The following is a 14,680-nucleotide window of genomic DNA, read 5'->3' as shown; positions in this document are numbered from 1 at the left end:
TCTACCCTACTTTGTCATTATCTGTCTGATGCTGTGGCCACAGACTCTGAGCTCCATGAAGGTACGGCTCATGGCTGGCTTTTCTTCCCCTTGCTGTTCTGTTTTTGTTTCCCCACAACTGGCACATAATTAAATAGCAGAAGTTGAAGCTGTAATGGGGAGGGCACAATCTTTATCCTATGACAATAAGAAGGCAGAAAAATATAATCGAGAATTATGACAAGAGCAAACAGAGGTTTAAATAAAGCAAAACAAAACTTTGTGAAGTGTGGGTGAGGACGTGAGAAAGGCCAAGAGCTGAAAGGATAGTTGAGAATCACTTCAGCAATCCGGATGAGAAAGAGTGAGGGCCTGAACCAAGAGAATGAATTCAAGACTTTGAGGTGGTGTGGCTGGACTGGTTTGATGTGTGTGTGTGTGTGTGTGTGTGTGTGTGTGTGTGTGTGCCTCCTCTGTACACTCTGTGAATACTATCCGCTTAGGAGGGTAAAATAAAATATCAAAAAGTAAACTGGCAAGAAAAAGAAACCATTCTGCTCCCCCTAAAAGGAAAAGTTCAAAAAATAAAGACCAATCACTCCTCCTGGCCCTTTTACCCAGAGGAAATTGAGGAAAGAGTAACGGTTTTCCAAGGACAGGCTCTCTTCAACGTGAAGCCAATCAAGCAAAGATGAAGTAAGAGAATTCTATGGCAAGCCTGGGACTGCAGAGAAGTTTCCAGTCAATGGAATGAGGATTTCAAAGCATACTCGGTAAGAGGGTGTGAGTTGGGTTCCCCTGAGAAAGGATAAGCCAGGGAAAGACTGAGAGTCCAAAAAAAAAGGTATAAGCAGGGTAAATGTGACCTTATCTATGTAAAAATGGTGTAAAAAGAAAATCCACACATTGGAATGAGATCATGAGCCCCAAGACGGAGGGAAGCAATGAGCCGAAAGATTATATGGGAAGACCATGAATGGAAGCAGCCAGTGCCATCCCCCAAGCGCCTCTATGGCCTCCTTCCTGGGGGGAAGAAGAGAGGTGAGCCTGGGCCTGGCCTCCCATTACAGGCAGGGTTCCTGGTGGCTGCTCTGGCCACTGCAGATTCTACTCCTGAGTGGAACTCTCCTAATTAAGACAAGCAGTGAAAGCTGAGACTCCAATCATCTTTGTCTTCGATTTTTAAAATACTGTACCATCCTTTTCTCGAAAATGGAAACTTCTTGGTAACCATTCTCCCTAATTTCCTGCGTTTGAGCGAAATCTAAAGGTTACTTTAAATATAAAGTTCATCTTATCGACAGCATCTGGGAGTCTCTACAGTAAATCTATTTTTATTTCATGTTGAGCAGTAGTAAAAAGTGTACTGAGAGTAGACGGCACCGGGGAGCTGCCATTTTCACACCTCCAACCATCGCTCGTTTCCTCTTGCATATGTCGTGGTGCAAGAGCCAAACTCCCAACTTCTGATTTCCCAGAGTCGTTTAAAATCATGTCTCAAGTGCTTCTGGGTTGTGATAGACTGCCCCCACTTCTATCTACACCCTGACAGCTTGGGAATGGGACAGGGAGGCGAGGATAGGGAATGGGTACCGTTCCAGAGGAGGTATGAAGGGCTAACATTTCCTGTTGCTCAAGTTAACAGTTAGCATAGGATGTAAGGCTGGGTCCCTCGGGTAGTTCTCAACATTCCGGAAGATAGTCCTTCCTGGTGGGGACTTGAAGATATTCAGAATTCATGCCCACAGGAGGCAACTGTGTTTGGGGGAGGCAGCCTTTAGAGATGCCTGAGAGGAGGGCACCTGGGTGGCTCAGTCGGTTAAGAACTCAACTCTTGGTTTCGGCTTGGGTCATGATCTCCCTGCTTCATGGGTTCAAGCCACATCGGGCTCCATGCTGATAGTGCAGAGCCTGCTTGGGATTCTCTCTCTCTCCCTCTCTCTCTACCCCTCCCCTGCTCTCTCTCTCTCTCTTTCAAAATAAATAAACTTTAAAAAAAAATTTAGAAATGCCTGAGAAGGGAAGTTTGTTAAGACAACCACCAGCTGCTCAAGACAGCCATGGGAGGGGCCGCCCCTGCCCACCTCCAACTTCAGGCACAAGCTCCTGACCTCTGAGACTACTTCCTCACCCAGGGCAGGAAGCTTAAAGGATCACTTGATTCATTCAGTAGTGGGTTCAGAATCAAACCATCTTGACTGCTGGTGCCTATTCTCTGTTACAGGGCCTCAACCTCACAGAAAAAAATACCACTACTCCCTTAATCTTTTCTATTTCATCCTGTCTCATTTTCTTCAGGGTGTGTTCCACTTTCGCCTCATTACTATGTTCAACAGGACAGCGTCTCTTTCTCACTTTTAGTCTATAGCAGTCTCATTTCTCTGAATCCATTCCTGCTTCCCTTGAATCACTTCCTCCCCAAACTCTTTGTCCAGACATGGCAAACTTCTGGAAAGAGGACTGTGCACTTATTAATGCCTTCACATTCTTCCCTCAGGCCAATATAAAACGATGTCTAACCTGGTGCTCTGAAACGGCACCTAAACTATTTTCACAAAGATCACCAACAGACTTTAAAAAAAAATTTTTTTTTTAATGTTTATTTATTTTTGAGACAGAGTGTGAGCAGGGGAGGGGCAGAGAGAGAGAGGGAGACACAGAATCTGAAACAGGCTCCAGGCTCTGAGCTGTCAGCACAGAGCCCGATGCGGGGCTCGAACCCACGAACCGCGAGATCATGACCTGAGCCAAACTTGACGCTTAACTGAGCCAGCCAGGTGCCCCCCCAACAGACTTGTGATTGCCAAAAACAGTGAGTTCTCAGTAGTCCTTTTTTTTGGAAATGTTTATTTTTGAGAGAGGGAGAGAGGGGGAGAGAGAGAGAGAGAGAGAGAGAGCGAGCGCATGCACGTCAAAGTGGGGGAGGGGCAGAGAGAGAAAGGGAGACAAGAATCTGAAGCAGGCTCCAAGCTGTCAGCACAGAGCCCGACATGAGGCTCAAACTCACGAACTGTGAGATCATGACCTGGGCCAAAGTCAACTGCCTAACCAACTGAGCCACCCAGGCGCCCCACTCAGTAGTCCTTTTTGATTACCTCTTCCAAGACACTGCGCTCTTTTGACTCTCCTCTCACCATCTGGCCATTGCCTCCACCTTCCTTCTCCCTACAGCTTCAGTGCAGATGATCTCAAGACCGTCAACCTTCCTCTTCTCTATGTGCCCCTATTATGTGCATTCTCTCTCTTGGCTTCCACTAATAGCTTTTGTGCCAGTGACTCCCAGACCTAACACTGGCTCTGACCTCCTACTCCTGAACTAAAAGTCTGCATTTCTAACTCTTTCAAGCACCTTCTGGATATATGAGTCCCTCAAATTCAGCACAAAGCTGGACTGTCCTTTCTCACACCCAGGCAAATGTGACACCTTCCTGTTCCTCAGCACTTACATTAAGTTCTATTGCTTGTAACTATCACACATCTTCCTGATGTACCCTCTGTGAGCTGTTTCCACGTCCACTGCCCTTATCTGGGCCCTCCAGAATCTTCATGAGGACCAGCAGAAAGATAATAGGAGGAGCTTTGGAAATCAGACGAACTGGATTCCAGTTTTTTGGGTTTTTTTTTTTCACTTAATAGCTGTGTACATCGGACAAGTTATTTAACTTCTTTAAGTCTTAGTTCCCTCATATGTTAAATGGAGCTAGTATTAGAACTATTATAAGAAATTTGGTGAGCTAAACGCAATGCTATTCACAATGGCTGGCACGCAGTAGCCACTCATAAAGGTTATTTTTTTTTCATTCACTATTCTCTTTACTTCCCCAACCCCCTGCCTGTCTCTGAGCTAGAGCACTCTGCCTTTAACTCTCCATCATTCTCCTCGGATACACATTCAACAATCAAACTGGTTTCTTTCTTTTTCTTCCTTCCTTCCTTCCTTCCTTCCTTCCTTCCTTCCTTTCTTTCAACTTTCTAAATCAGATTACTTTCTAAATCAGGTTACTTTCTAAATCAGATATCCACTCAGGTCAATCTCTGATTAAAAAAAGAAAAAAAAAACTTGTCACAAATTGTCATTGCCCATATAACAGACGACCTCCTTAGTATGGCATTTATGACCCTTTAGAAATCTAACTTCAAGCTACCTTTCCACCTTACAAATTCACCACTCCTTATTTTTTTAAGTTTTTATTTCTTTTGAGGGAGGGTGAGCAGGGGAGGAGCAGAGAGAGAGAGAGGAAGAGAGAGGATCCCAAGCACTCTCAGTGCAGAGCCTGACACGGGACTTAAGCCCCGTTTGTTAGAACTACTCACCACTCCTTATTATATAACCTACACGCCTTATGTATCTATATTGTCAAGCCTTGGTTTCTTTAGCCATCCCATCTTCAAGGTCTTCCCCGCTTTCATTTCTAGCTGATGAAATCAAATTTCTATTTGCATAAGAACCAGTTTCTCCCCCCAAAATTCCTCCTTATTAATCTGGCACATTGCATTCATTCATTCATTAATTCACCAAACTTTTATTAACTGAGAGCCAGGCATTGCGCTAAGTCCCGGGGATATAAAGCCAAAGAGGATGTGCTACACCATTAACCAGTATACAGTCTCGTGGGGGAGATGGGTATATAGACGATTCCAGTAGAGAGTGATAAGTGAAAGGATAATGCAGTAGCTCTCAATCTAGTGGTATATTAGAATCCCTAAAGTCAATTTTTTTAAAATGCTAATGCCTAGGTTCAACCACCAGATATTCTAATTTCATTGGGTTTGTGGTGCTTTTTTTTTTTTTTTTGATAAGCTCCTCTGACATAGTCATGTGAAATGAGGGTTGCAAACCCCAGGATAGAGCTGTGTAAACAGAACATGGAAAACACACCTTGTAACTGGCACTTTTGGCTGCTCCACAACATATCGTCCCTTCTTCTTCATTCCTGTCTGCTCAGGCATGCACCCTTTCTCCATCCAGCTTGGGAGATATTGCCCGGTCCCCAACTCAGTGGTACATTCTGATTGTTCTTTCTTGTGACTGGTTTATGAGTAGGCAAGAGAACTCATTCTAAACAAGGATACCTAAGGGGAGGTCGGCTATGGGAAATTGAGAAAAGCTTTACTAATTCCAAGAAAAACATACCAAAAGAGATAGTCTTCTTTTGGCCTTTGGACACTGCTATGCCTGCATATCGTAAACATGAGTGGATCTGAGATCCAGAAAGGACCTGGGTTCTTGAGGCCACTGTTAGGTTACTGCATCAAACAACCCTAATGTTGATCTACCTGTGCATTTCTTAATGTATGCAAAAATAAATTTCCCAATTGTTTATGATACTTTGAGTCCGTTTTCTGTCTGCATGCAGTAGATGGCATCCCAAGTATATACAACTAACCCAAACTTGGACATCACGGAAAACAGCTCAGAAAAGGGGTCTTCATCAAGGCAGTCGGGAAGCAGGAGAAACAAATAAAGAGACATGGATATAAACATATAAGATATTCTGGGAACTGCACATAGTTCAGAGTGGCATAAAGATGACGCTGGGAAGATGGTACTCTGGGGCAAGAACCTGAGGAGCCTATGCTGTGGTGGATTAAATATGGCCACAAGATCTTTGCAGCTCCTTTCAAGAAGCAGAGTTGATTTTCACACCTCATGAATCTGGCTGGCCTCATACTTGCTTTGACCAATAGAATGTGTCAGAAGTGATGTTATGTAAGTTCCAGAGCCAGGGCCTGGCTCTCTTGAAATGCTGCCCTGGGGGCGCCTGGGTGGCGCAGTCGGTTAAGCGTCCGACTTCAGCCAGGTCACGATCTCGCGGTCCGTGAGTTCGAGCCCCGCGTCAGGCTCTGGGCTGATGGCTCGGAGCCTGGAGCCTGTTTCCGATTCTGTGTCTCCCTCTCTCTCTGCCCCTCCCCCGTTCATGCTCTGTCTCTCTCTGTCCCAAAAATAAATAAAAAAACGTTGAAAAAAAAATTAAAAAAAAAAAAAGAAATGCTGCCCTGAAGCTACCATACTGTAAGGAAGGCGACGTAACCTACTGAAGGATGAGAAGCCAGTGGAAGAGAAGTGAGGCACTTCAGCCACACCGGTACCAAGTGCTGGGCCTGAGAGGCCATCTTGGCCCACGCAGCTATTCCAGCCATCATCTGACTGCAGGTGAACCTCCCAGCCAACCCACAGAATTGTAAGAAATAATAAGTCATTGTGGTAGGGAGCCACTAGATTTTGGGTGGTTTGTTATGCAACCATAGGTACCTGATGCATGTGCCATGCCAAGATGTTCGGACTTTACTTTGAAAACCATGAGGAGTAACCGGATTAAATTCATGTTTTAGAAAAATTGCCTTGGCAGCAGCATGAGGAATAGGCTTGGAGTGGGGGCAGGTGGGAGGTGGAAGGACTGGTTAAAAGACTTTTGTGTTGTTGGAGCTGAGAAATCATGTGGATCTGAAGTAACACAGTGGCAGAGGGAAGGCAGACAAGAGTCACTGTGCATGACGGCAAATATAAGTTATAGTGTGTAAAAGAGAAATGCAAATTAGGAATTACTCACCGTTCTCAGGACTAAGTAAACAAGTGGATGGGAGTGCCCTTCACTAAGAGGGACTCTGGGAGGAAAAGAGAGCTTAATGTAACTGCGGAACATCTAAGAGGAGAGTACTGCAAGGAGTTGTGAACATTCAATGTTTAATGAATAAATTAGTATGATTAATCGGGGTGGGTACCATAGTGTTCTAGTTCAGCGATCTGTGGTCATATGGCATAATGTGAGTTGTCTCTAAGTCAAGTAAGTTTTCATGGTGTGAACTCATTTTCGTGATACTTCATCGGAATAGAAAGGAAAAGGAAAGATTTGCTGCGCCCCCAAATGCTCGCAAATCCACATGTGGTTCAGTTGATGTGCATTAATCTGTAATTCTCAGGAAATACCACTAGTATCTAGTGTTCCAATCTGAAAGCGCATTCTGAGGGTATCCAGAGGGTAGCGCCATGACACAAGTTCTCTCTCTTTGTCCTGCAGATTCTTCACTTACCTCCCCACCTGTAGAGTAAGGGGCTTCCCTAACTCCATGATAGAAAGAGTTGAGACTATCTCCAGGCCAGATATTTTGTCAGGTGGGCACAATCCACGATTTATTTTGTAATAAACTACAAAGGCTACAAACCATTTTAATATGCACATGTAAATACCGGCTTACCTTTGAAATTGATTAAAATAGCAAGTAAATGGCTGGGAACCAATCTCATCTTTCCAGTACTGTTGCCAATTCATGACACTTTCCAAGTTCTTCTGATTTTCTCTCTTACAGGGAGGAATATAGGAGCACTAACAAAACAGAACACAGAAAATAAAACTATTAGTCTACAAAACGTTGAGAGGTAGTCCTTTTTTTTAATAGAGAGATGGTATTATGCACATGGTAAATCTAATTCTGATCTACCTAATTTTTAATACAACCAAAGTGAAATTGTTAAACCATATATCAAATTTTCAATTTGGAACAATTACAGAAAATATTCCAATAACAAAAATGTAGCAAAAAATAATCTTCAGTAATTACAGTATGAGAATAGATTATAAACAATTAGATACAATGTAATAGCAAATTAAAAGCATAATATACTCTCTTTTTTCTGTGGGCCTGCCAAGCAAAAAAAAAAAAAAAGTTAATTTTTATCCCAAGTTGCTATCTATGGACCTTGATATTTTCCTCTTCCACTTTTAACTCCCAAATCAAGCACTTGGCTCTCCTCAGATGCTGCTCTCAACTGCTGAAACTCAAGCTTTCTTTTCTTACATTCTCTTGGACAATAAAATCAGCAGAAAAGTTCCTCCCCCAAGTACATAATCAATGCATTTTGCTAACCAATGCCTTTTCCTAGCGCTGCCTCTAACAAAGTAGTTCTCTCTGAAGGGACCCAATTACTCTAAGCAATTCAGAATCAGCAGATTTGGAAAATTATTCTTAACTCTAGATGTTAAAATTAACCATTAGCATTCTAATCCATTTTCTCTGATTCAGGTTTTTTTTTAAGGTTTTTTTTTTGGTTTGGGTTTTTTTTTTTGGTTTTTTTTTTTTAAGTAATCTCCACACCCAGCATGGGACAAAAACTCACGACCCTGAAATCAAGAATTGAACTCTCCACTGACTGAGCAAGCTAGATGCCCCTCCAATTCAGAGTTTTATAATAATGATGATCACAGTGCAAATTTACCCTTATCGAGTGTTTACAATATGCCAGCCACTGTAATAAATACTTAGCGGGCTTTAACCATGTGCTTCTTACAACAACCCTAAAATGATCTCTTATTTTACAGATGAGGAAACTGAGATTTCTGTCCACTCTACAGCTGGATGCTGGTGATTTTATCACATTCAACTCCCAGATGTTCTATCAAAGTTTCAGATGTTGAGAAGAAGAAAAACAAAACAAAACCAAACCAGTGACTTTATAGTAGAATTTGATTCGCATTATTTTACAGCATATAACTTGTCAACACCTTCCCACTATTTTCTGGTTAAAATAAAAACTTTTCAGTATGATGTACAACCCTCTTCAGGATCTGCCCTCCCCCTCCTGTGGGATGCAGCCATTTAGAAGCACACAGTCCCCAGATCTTCCACGTGCTATCACACCTACTGGCTACTACATGCTCTTCTCTTTTCTTTTAATGCCCTTTTCCTTTTAGTCCCCTTCTTTCAAGATGCAGCTCTGGGGCATCTGTCTGGAGGAACCTTCTCTTCCTTACGTGACAGTTAAGTCCCCCTCATTTTTCCTGCCACAGGCATCATACCCCATGCAGCCACAGCTGTAATCACCGGATCCCACTGGTTTGTTTTCTATCAGCTTCCTCAATTTGCTGGCAAGTTGGAAGAGGGCTCTTTTTTTTTCCCCCTGCATCTTCACACTTAGGGCCATGCGTGGTAATAGTGAAATCTCAAAAATGCTGGTAGAATTAATAATAACACACTTATATAAGTTTTTTTTATTCAAGATGATGAAGCCATTTTCATAGTAGTTAAATTTCTTTAAATTAACACAGAAATATTTTCAAATTTTAGTAAATTTGGTTACTTTCTGTTATATGTAACAAATCCACAACATGTTATGCAAATCTTATTTTAATGATTGGATAACTGGATCTTTACCTTCTGTACATACAGTTAGTGTTCTCTTAATAACATTGTACGGACTTCAAGCGGTATTACAAAGCTGTAATCATCAAGACAGTATGGTACTGGCACAAGAACAGACACTCAGATCAATGGAACAGAATAGAGAACCCAGAAATGGACCCACAAACATATGGCCAACTAATCTTTGACAAAGCAGGAAAGAATATCCAGTGGAATAAAGACAGTCTCTTCAGCACATGGTGCTGGGAAAACTGGACAACGACACGCAGAAGAATGAACCTGGACCACTTTTTTATACCATACACAAAAATAAACTCAAAATGGATGAAAGACTTAAATGTAAGACAGGAAGCCATCAAAATCCTTGAGGAGAAAGCAGGCAAAAACCTCTTTGAACTTGGCCATAGCAACTTCTTACTCAACACGTCTCTGGAGGCAAGGGAAACAAAAGCAAAAATGAACTACTGGGACCTCATGAAAGTAAAAAGCTTCTGCACAGCAGAGGAAACAATCAGCAAAACTAAAAGGCAACCGACAGAATGGGAGAAGATATTTGCAAACGACATATCAGATAAAGGGTTAGTATCCAAAATCTACAGAGAACTTATCAAACTCAACACCCAAAAAACAAATAATCCAGTGAAGAAATGGGCAGAAGACATGAATAGACACTCCTCCAAAGAAGACATCCAGATGGCAAACCGACACATGAAAAAATGCTCAACATCACCCGTCATCAGGGAAATACAAATCAAAACCACAATGAGATACCACCTCGCACCTGTGAGAATGGCTAACATTAACTCAGGCAACAACAGATGTTGGTGAGGATGTGGAGAAAGAGGATCTCTTTTGCATTGTTGGTAGGAATGCAAGCTGGTGCAGCCACTCTGGAAAACAGTATGGAGGTTCCTCAAAAAATTAAAAATAGAGGGGCGCCTGGGTGGCTCAGTCAGTTAGTGTCCAACTTCAGCTCAGGTCATGATCTCATGATTCATGGGTTCGAGCCCCGTGTCGGGCTCTGTGCTGACAGCTCAGAGCCTGGAGCCTGCTTCAGATTCTGTGTCTCCCTCTTTCTCTACCCCTGCCCACTCACTCTATCTCTCTCTGTCTCTCACAAATGAATAAACATTAAAAAAAAAATTAAAAATAGAACTACCCTACAACCCAGCAATTGCACTACTAGGTATTTATCCAAGGGATACAGGTATGCTGATTTGAAGGGGCACACGTACCCCAATGTTTATAGCAGTACTATCAACTATAGCCAAAGTATGGAAAGAGCCCAAATGTCCACCAACGGATGAATGCATAAAGATGTGGTATATACATACAATGGAGTGTTACTCGGCAATCAAAAACAATGAAATCTGGCCATTTGCAACTATGTGGATGGAACTAGAGGGTATTATGCTAAGCAAAATTAGTCAATCAGAGAAAAAACAAATATCATATGACTTCACTCATATGAGGACTTTAAAACACAGATGAACCCAAGGGAAGAGAAGCAAAAATAATATAAAAACAGGGAGGGGGACAAAACAGAAGAGACTCATAAATATGGAGAACAAACTGAGGGTTACTGGAGGGCTTGTGGGAGGGGGGATGGGCTAAATGGGTAAGGGGAATCAAGGAATCTATTCCTGAAATCATTGTTGCACTATGTGCTAACAACTCGGATGTAAATTTAAAAATAAATAAGTAAATAACAGTGTGACATATAAAGCTAAAGCTTTCTGTGAAATCCTGAATTTTGAATTCTGCCAAAGCAGCTGTTAGGCTTAGAAGCCATGGAGGCCAGTAGATAGGGCTCCAGTCCTACTATCTCTTGGGTGTTTGGACTGGAATAAATTACTTCTGTTTTCTGGACTTCATTTTTTCTCATCTGTAAAATCTCCAAAATAATTTCTAGCTCTATATTTCTATGATTCTCTTCTTGGAAGTACATCAAGATAGGACCCAGCAGAAGACAGGACTACACTGTTGCAGTATTTTTCCCAGAAGAGATCCTGAGCACTGGGGAAGTGGCTGGGAAGCCTGACTGAGCCAACCATTCCAGCCAGCAAAACGGACAGTTGTGGTAGGTCCTTTCTTGGAGACCTGTACTTAGCTTAGTGTTCATAAGCAGCCTCTGCCATGTTTTTATTACTTCCTACAATGTGCTGGACATTTCCTTTACTTCTATTAAAACATTTTTTTTTTCTATACCATGGTCAGTGAGTGTATCAAGTGAGAGTAGGTGGCACCTGATTGTGCTCTTTGAAGGGAAGAAGTGTGAAACAAAAATCCACTGGAGTGTTTTTTGCAATGGCTACGCTCAGCACAAGGGGTTCACTAAACATTTTAGGGAATAACAAGCACCAAATGTAATTAAGGCAGATTTTTAAATTTTGCAAATTAACTCAGTTTGAAGCCTTGCTATTTGTTTTTTTGTTTTTTGTTTTTTTTTTCGGGGGTGGGTGGGGGGGGGTGGGGGCGGGATGGGTTTAAAAGAAATGCCCCCACCAAATGACAATTCTATGATTTGACCAGAAGTCACATCCACATGTTTCTGGAAAGGTCAGATAAAAACTTTCAGTGAGTGAGTAGAGTGTGTAGTAGATATGTTGTGGTTTCATATGGGAAAAAAGAAATATTCCTTGCCTTTAGGATACTTTTATAAGTTTATTTATTTTTGAGAGAGAGAGAGCACACATGTGTGGGGAAGGGGCAGAGAGTTCCAGGCAGGCTCCAGGCTATCAGTGAGGAACCCATCTTGGGGCTCAATCCCACAAACTGTGAGGTCATGACCTGAGCTGAAATCAAGAGTCAGACGCTTAACCTACTGGGCCACCCAGGCATCCTGCCTTTAGGATACTTTGAGGTAGTGTTGGTGGATTTTTAGAAGCAAAGTTTTTTGTTTTTGTTTTTGTTTTTTTTACATTGGGAAAAATGCCTGTAAATCAAAATTCAAGTATTTTTTTTCATGCATCACATTCTTTCCAAGAGTATCATAGATGAAATAATGAGCTTAGGGGTGCCTAAGTGACTCAGTTGGTTAAGCAATTGATTCTTGGTTTCAGCTTAGGTCATGATCTCATGGTTCATGAGTTTGAGCCCCATGTTGGTCTCTGCGCTGACAGCATGGAGACTGCTTAGGATTCTCTCCTTCTTTCTCTGCCCTTCCCCTGCATGTATTTCTCTCTCTCTCTCTCTCTCTCTCTCTCTCTCTCTCTCTCAAAGTAAACAAACATTAAAAAAACCCAAAACTATTAAAATATGAGTTATAATACTCTAGTAACTTCTAAAGCTCACATCGCCTTAAAAGGAAAATTTTTACTTTTTTTATATAGAGAGAGAGACTGTGAGAGGGGTAGGAGAGCAGAGGGAGAGAGTGAGAATCTTAAGCAGGCTCCATGCTCAACAGCGAGCCTGACTCAGGACTCTTGATTTCAGCTCAGTTCATGATCTCATGGTTGGATCTCATGCAGGATCGAGCCCTGCATCAGCTATTAGCAAGGAGCCTGTTTGGGATTCTCTCTCTCCTCTCTCTCTCTGCCCCTCCCCCACTCATGCTGCCTCTCTCTCTCTCTCTGTCAAAACAAACAAATAATCATTCAAAAACAACAATAACAAAAAAGTTAAGTTCAAACCTTAAGTTCTTAAAACTCATTATTGTTCATTTTCTTGTACTTTGATTCTCCCATTAATTCGTCTTTTAAAATTTCTGTGAAGCCTAACTCAGATTCTCCCTAGATCCCTTCTCAATTCAGGTGGATCAGCGTAGATTAAGAATTTTAAAATAAGTAATAAATACCAATCCAAAGCAGTGTTCTGGGGGGGGTGGGAATTGGAAATTCAGTCAGAGACTCCTTTCATCTCTGTACTGTTCAGACCTGATGGGTTTCCAGGCACTATAACAGCTCCACCATGAATAGCTCACCATTGGGGGAGGGGCACAAATGATAATGTAGACCGCCATATCATCAGCAACATCACTTTCATCATCATGACTAACATTTATTGATTATATGTGAAGCATCTCATCACGGCAAATCTACTTTAATCCAAGTGAGCAAATATTATAATCACCTATGTTTTACAGAAGAAAATGAGGGCAGAGGTTTAAGAAAACTTTCCCTCAGTCACAATGGCAAATGGGAAAGTTGGGATTCAGATTGCAGAGTGTCCTTAACCACTGCCCCACGCTGTGCCGTGTCTCTATCTCTAGAGCTTCCCACTTTTCTCTCTTTGGAGCTCCCTGCTTTGGGGGGAAGGAAGATGCCTTGACTTTTGCCTCCCTCTCTCAGAGAACCAGTGTAATGATTCTCTGGGAATGGAATTGGTGTAGCCTTCCCGAAGACTGATGGGTCAAGGCAGGCTGGGGCAAAGCTTTGTTTTCCCGTACCTTCTCAGAGAAGTGCATTGTAAGTCTTTGCTTGTTCCCTCCTCTCTCCATTTGGCTCCAGGGGTGGTTTTTGGTGCCATGGATGTAATTTCACTTAGGTGAATTTACAGACACGATGTCTTTGGTCATAGAGGACAATGAGCGTTCCCTGGGAGAAACTTCTTCATTCAATTCTGACCTTTTTTGTTTCTTATTTGCAAAGGCAGCATTTCCCAATTTCTAATATTATCACCCAAATAACCTTCACTATTGTCTGTGTCATTTGCTGCCTAAACTTGCATGAAATCATTTTCTTTAAAAAGTGAAGACAAAAAGAAGAATGTGATAAAATATATTTGTTTGATGCCTACCTGGTGGAAAAAAATTTTTTGACTTTTGCATTTACGCACCAAGTTGACAGAATCGAGTGGGCTAAGACTTCAGTGAGTTTATTAAGGGAAGATACAATCATCATTTGATGTGGAATATTTGATTATGTACTTATTATGACTTATTTTTCCATTATCTTATTTTAGGGTTTATCAAGATTTATAATAGCATTCTTTGCAGCCTATCACAATGGATTTATATTTTAATAGTACCCTCTTGAGTGTGTTCTTTTGTGTCTTCAGGATTGCATTTCAATCATGTGGGCAGAGTAGGCAGAATTCACTTTCTTCCTTTACTGAATCATTTAAAAAACCATTGCACAATACATGTGATCCATTTAAACATCGGGGAGCGAGTCTATGTTAGACATTATCTAAGAAACAGAAATGGAGAAACTGTTTTTTTCTTCCAGTTTCTTTACTGACTTCAGTTGGTTAGGGAGGGTAGTATTGAAAGACATAATACTAGAATGGATTTAGCTGATTAAATAATTTCTGAAGTAAACTTGATTAGAAAATGAATGGGGCTCCTGGCTGGCTCAGTCAGTAGAGCCTGCAACATTTTCCTTTTTTTTTTTTTTTTTACATTTTTTTTTAACGTTTTTTATTTATTTTTGACACAGGGAGAGACAGAGCATGAACAGGGGAGGGTCAGAGAGAGGGAGACACAGAATCCAAAACAGGCGCCAGGCTCTGAGCTGTCAGCACAGAGCCCGACGCGGGGCTCAAACTCACGGACTGCGAGATCATGACCTGAGCTGAAGTCGGCTGCTTAACCGACTGAGCCACCCAGGCGCACCCCCCTTTT

The 14,680-nt window shown here is 41.8% G+C and overlaps 1 protein-coding gene across 1 annotated transcript in view; it reads right to left on the bottom strand.

Moving 5' to 3' along the window:
* Nucleotides 1-14,680, bottom strand: part of KCNMB4 (potassium calcium-activated channel subfamily M regulatory beta subunit 4) — a 62,375-nt gene that overhangs the window by 27,161 nt on the left and 20,534 nt on the right. The window contains exon 2 of the mRNA XM_042947167.1: nucleotides 7,177-7,304. Coding sequence (XP_042803101.1) covers nucleotides 7,177-7,304 — 128 coding nt within the window. The remainder of the gene's footprint in view (nucleotides 1-7,176; nucleotides 7,305-14,680) is intronic.

This window comes from Panthera leo, chromosome B4, assembly GCF_018350215.1.
Source record: "Panthera leo isolate Ple1 chromosome B4, P.leo_Ple1_pat1.1, whole genome shotgun sequence".
Taxonomy (NCBI): domain Eukaryota; kingdom Metazoa; phylum Chordata; class Mammalia; order Carnivora; family Felidae; genus Panthera; species Panthera leo.
This window is presented reverse-complemented; position numbering and strand designations above follow the sequence as displayed.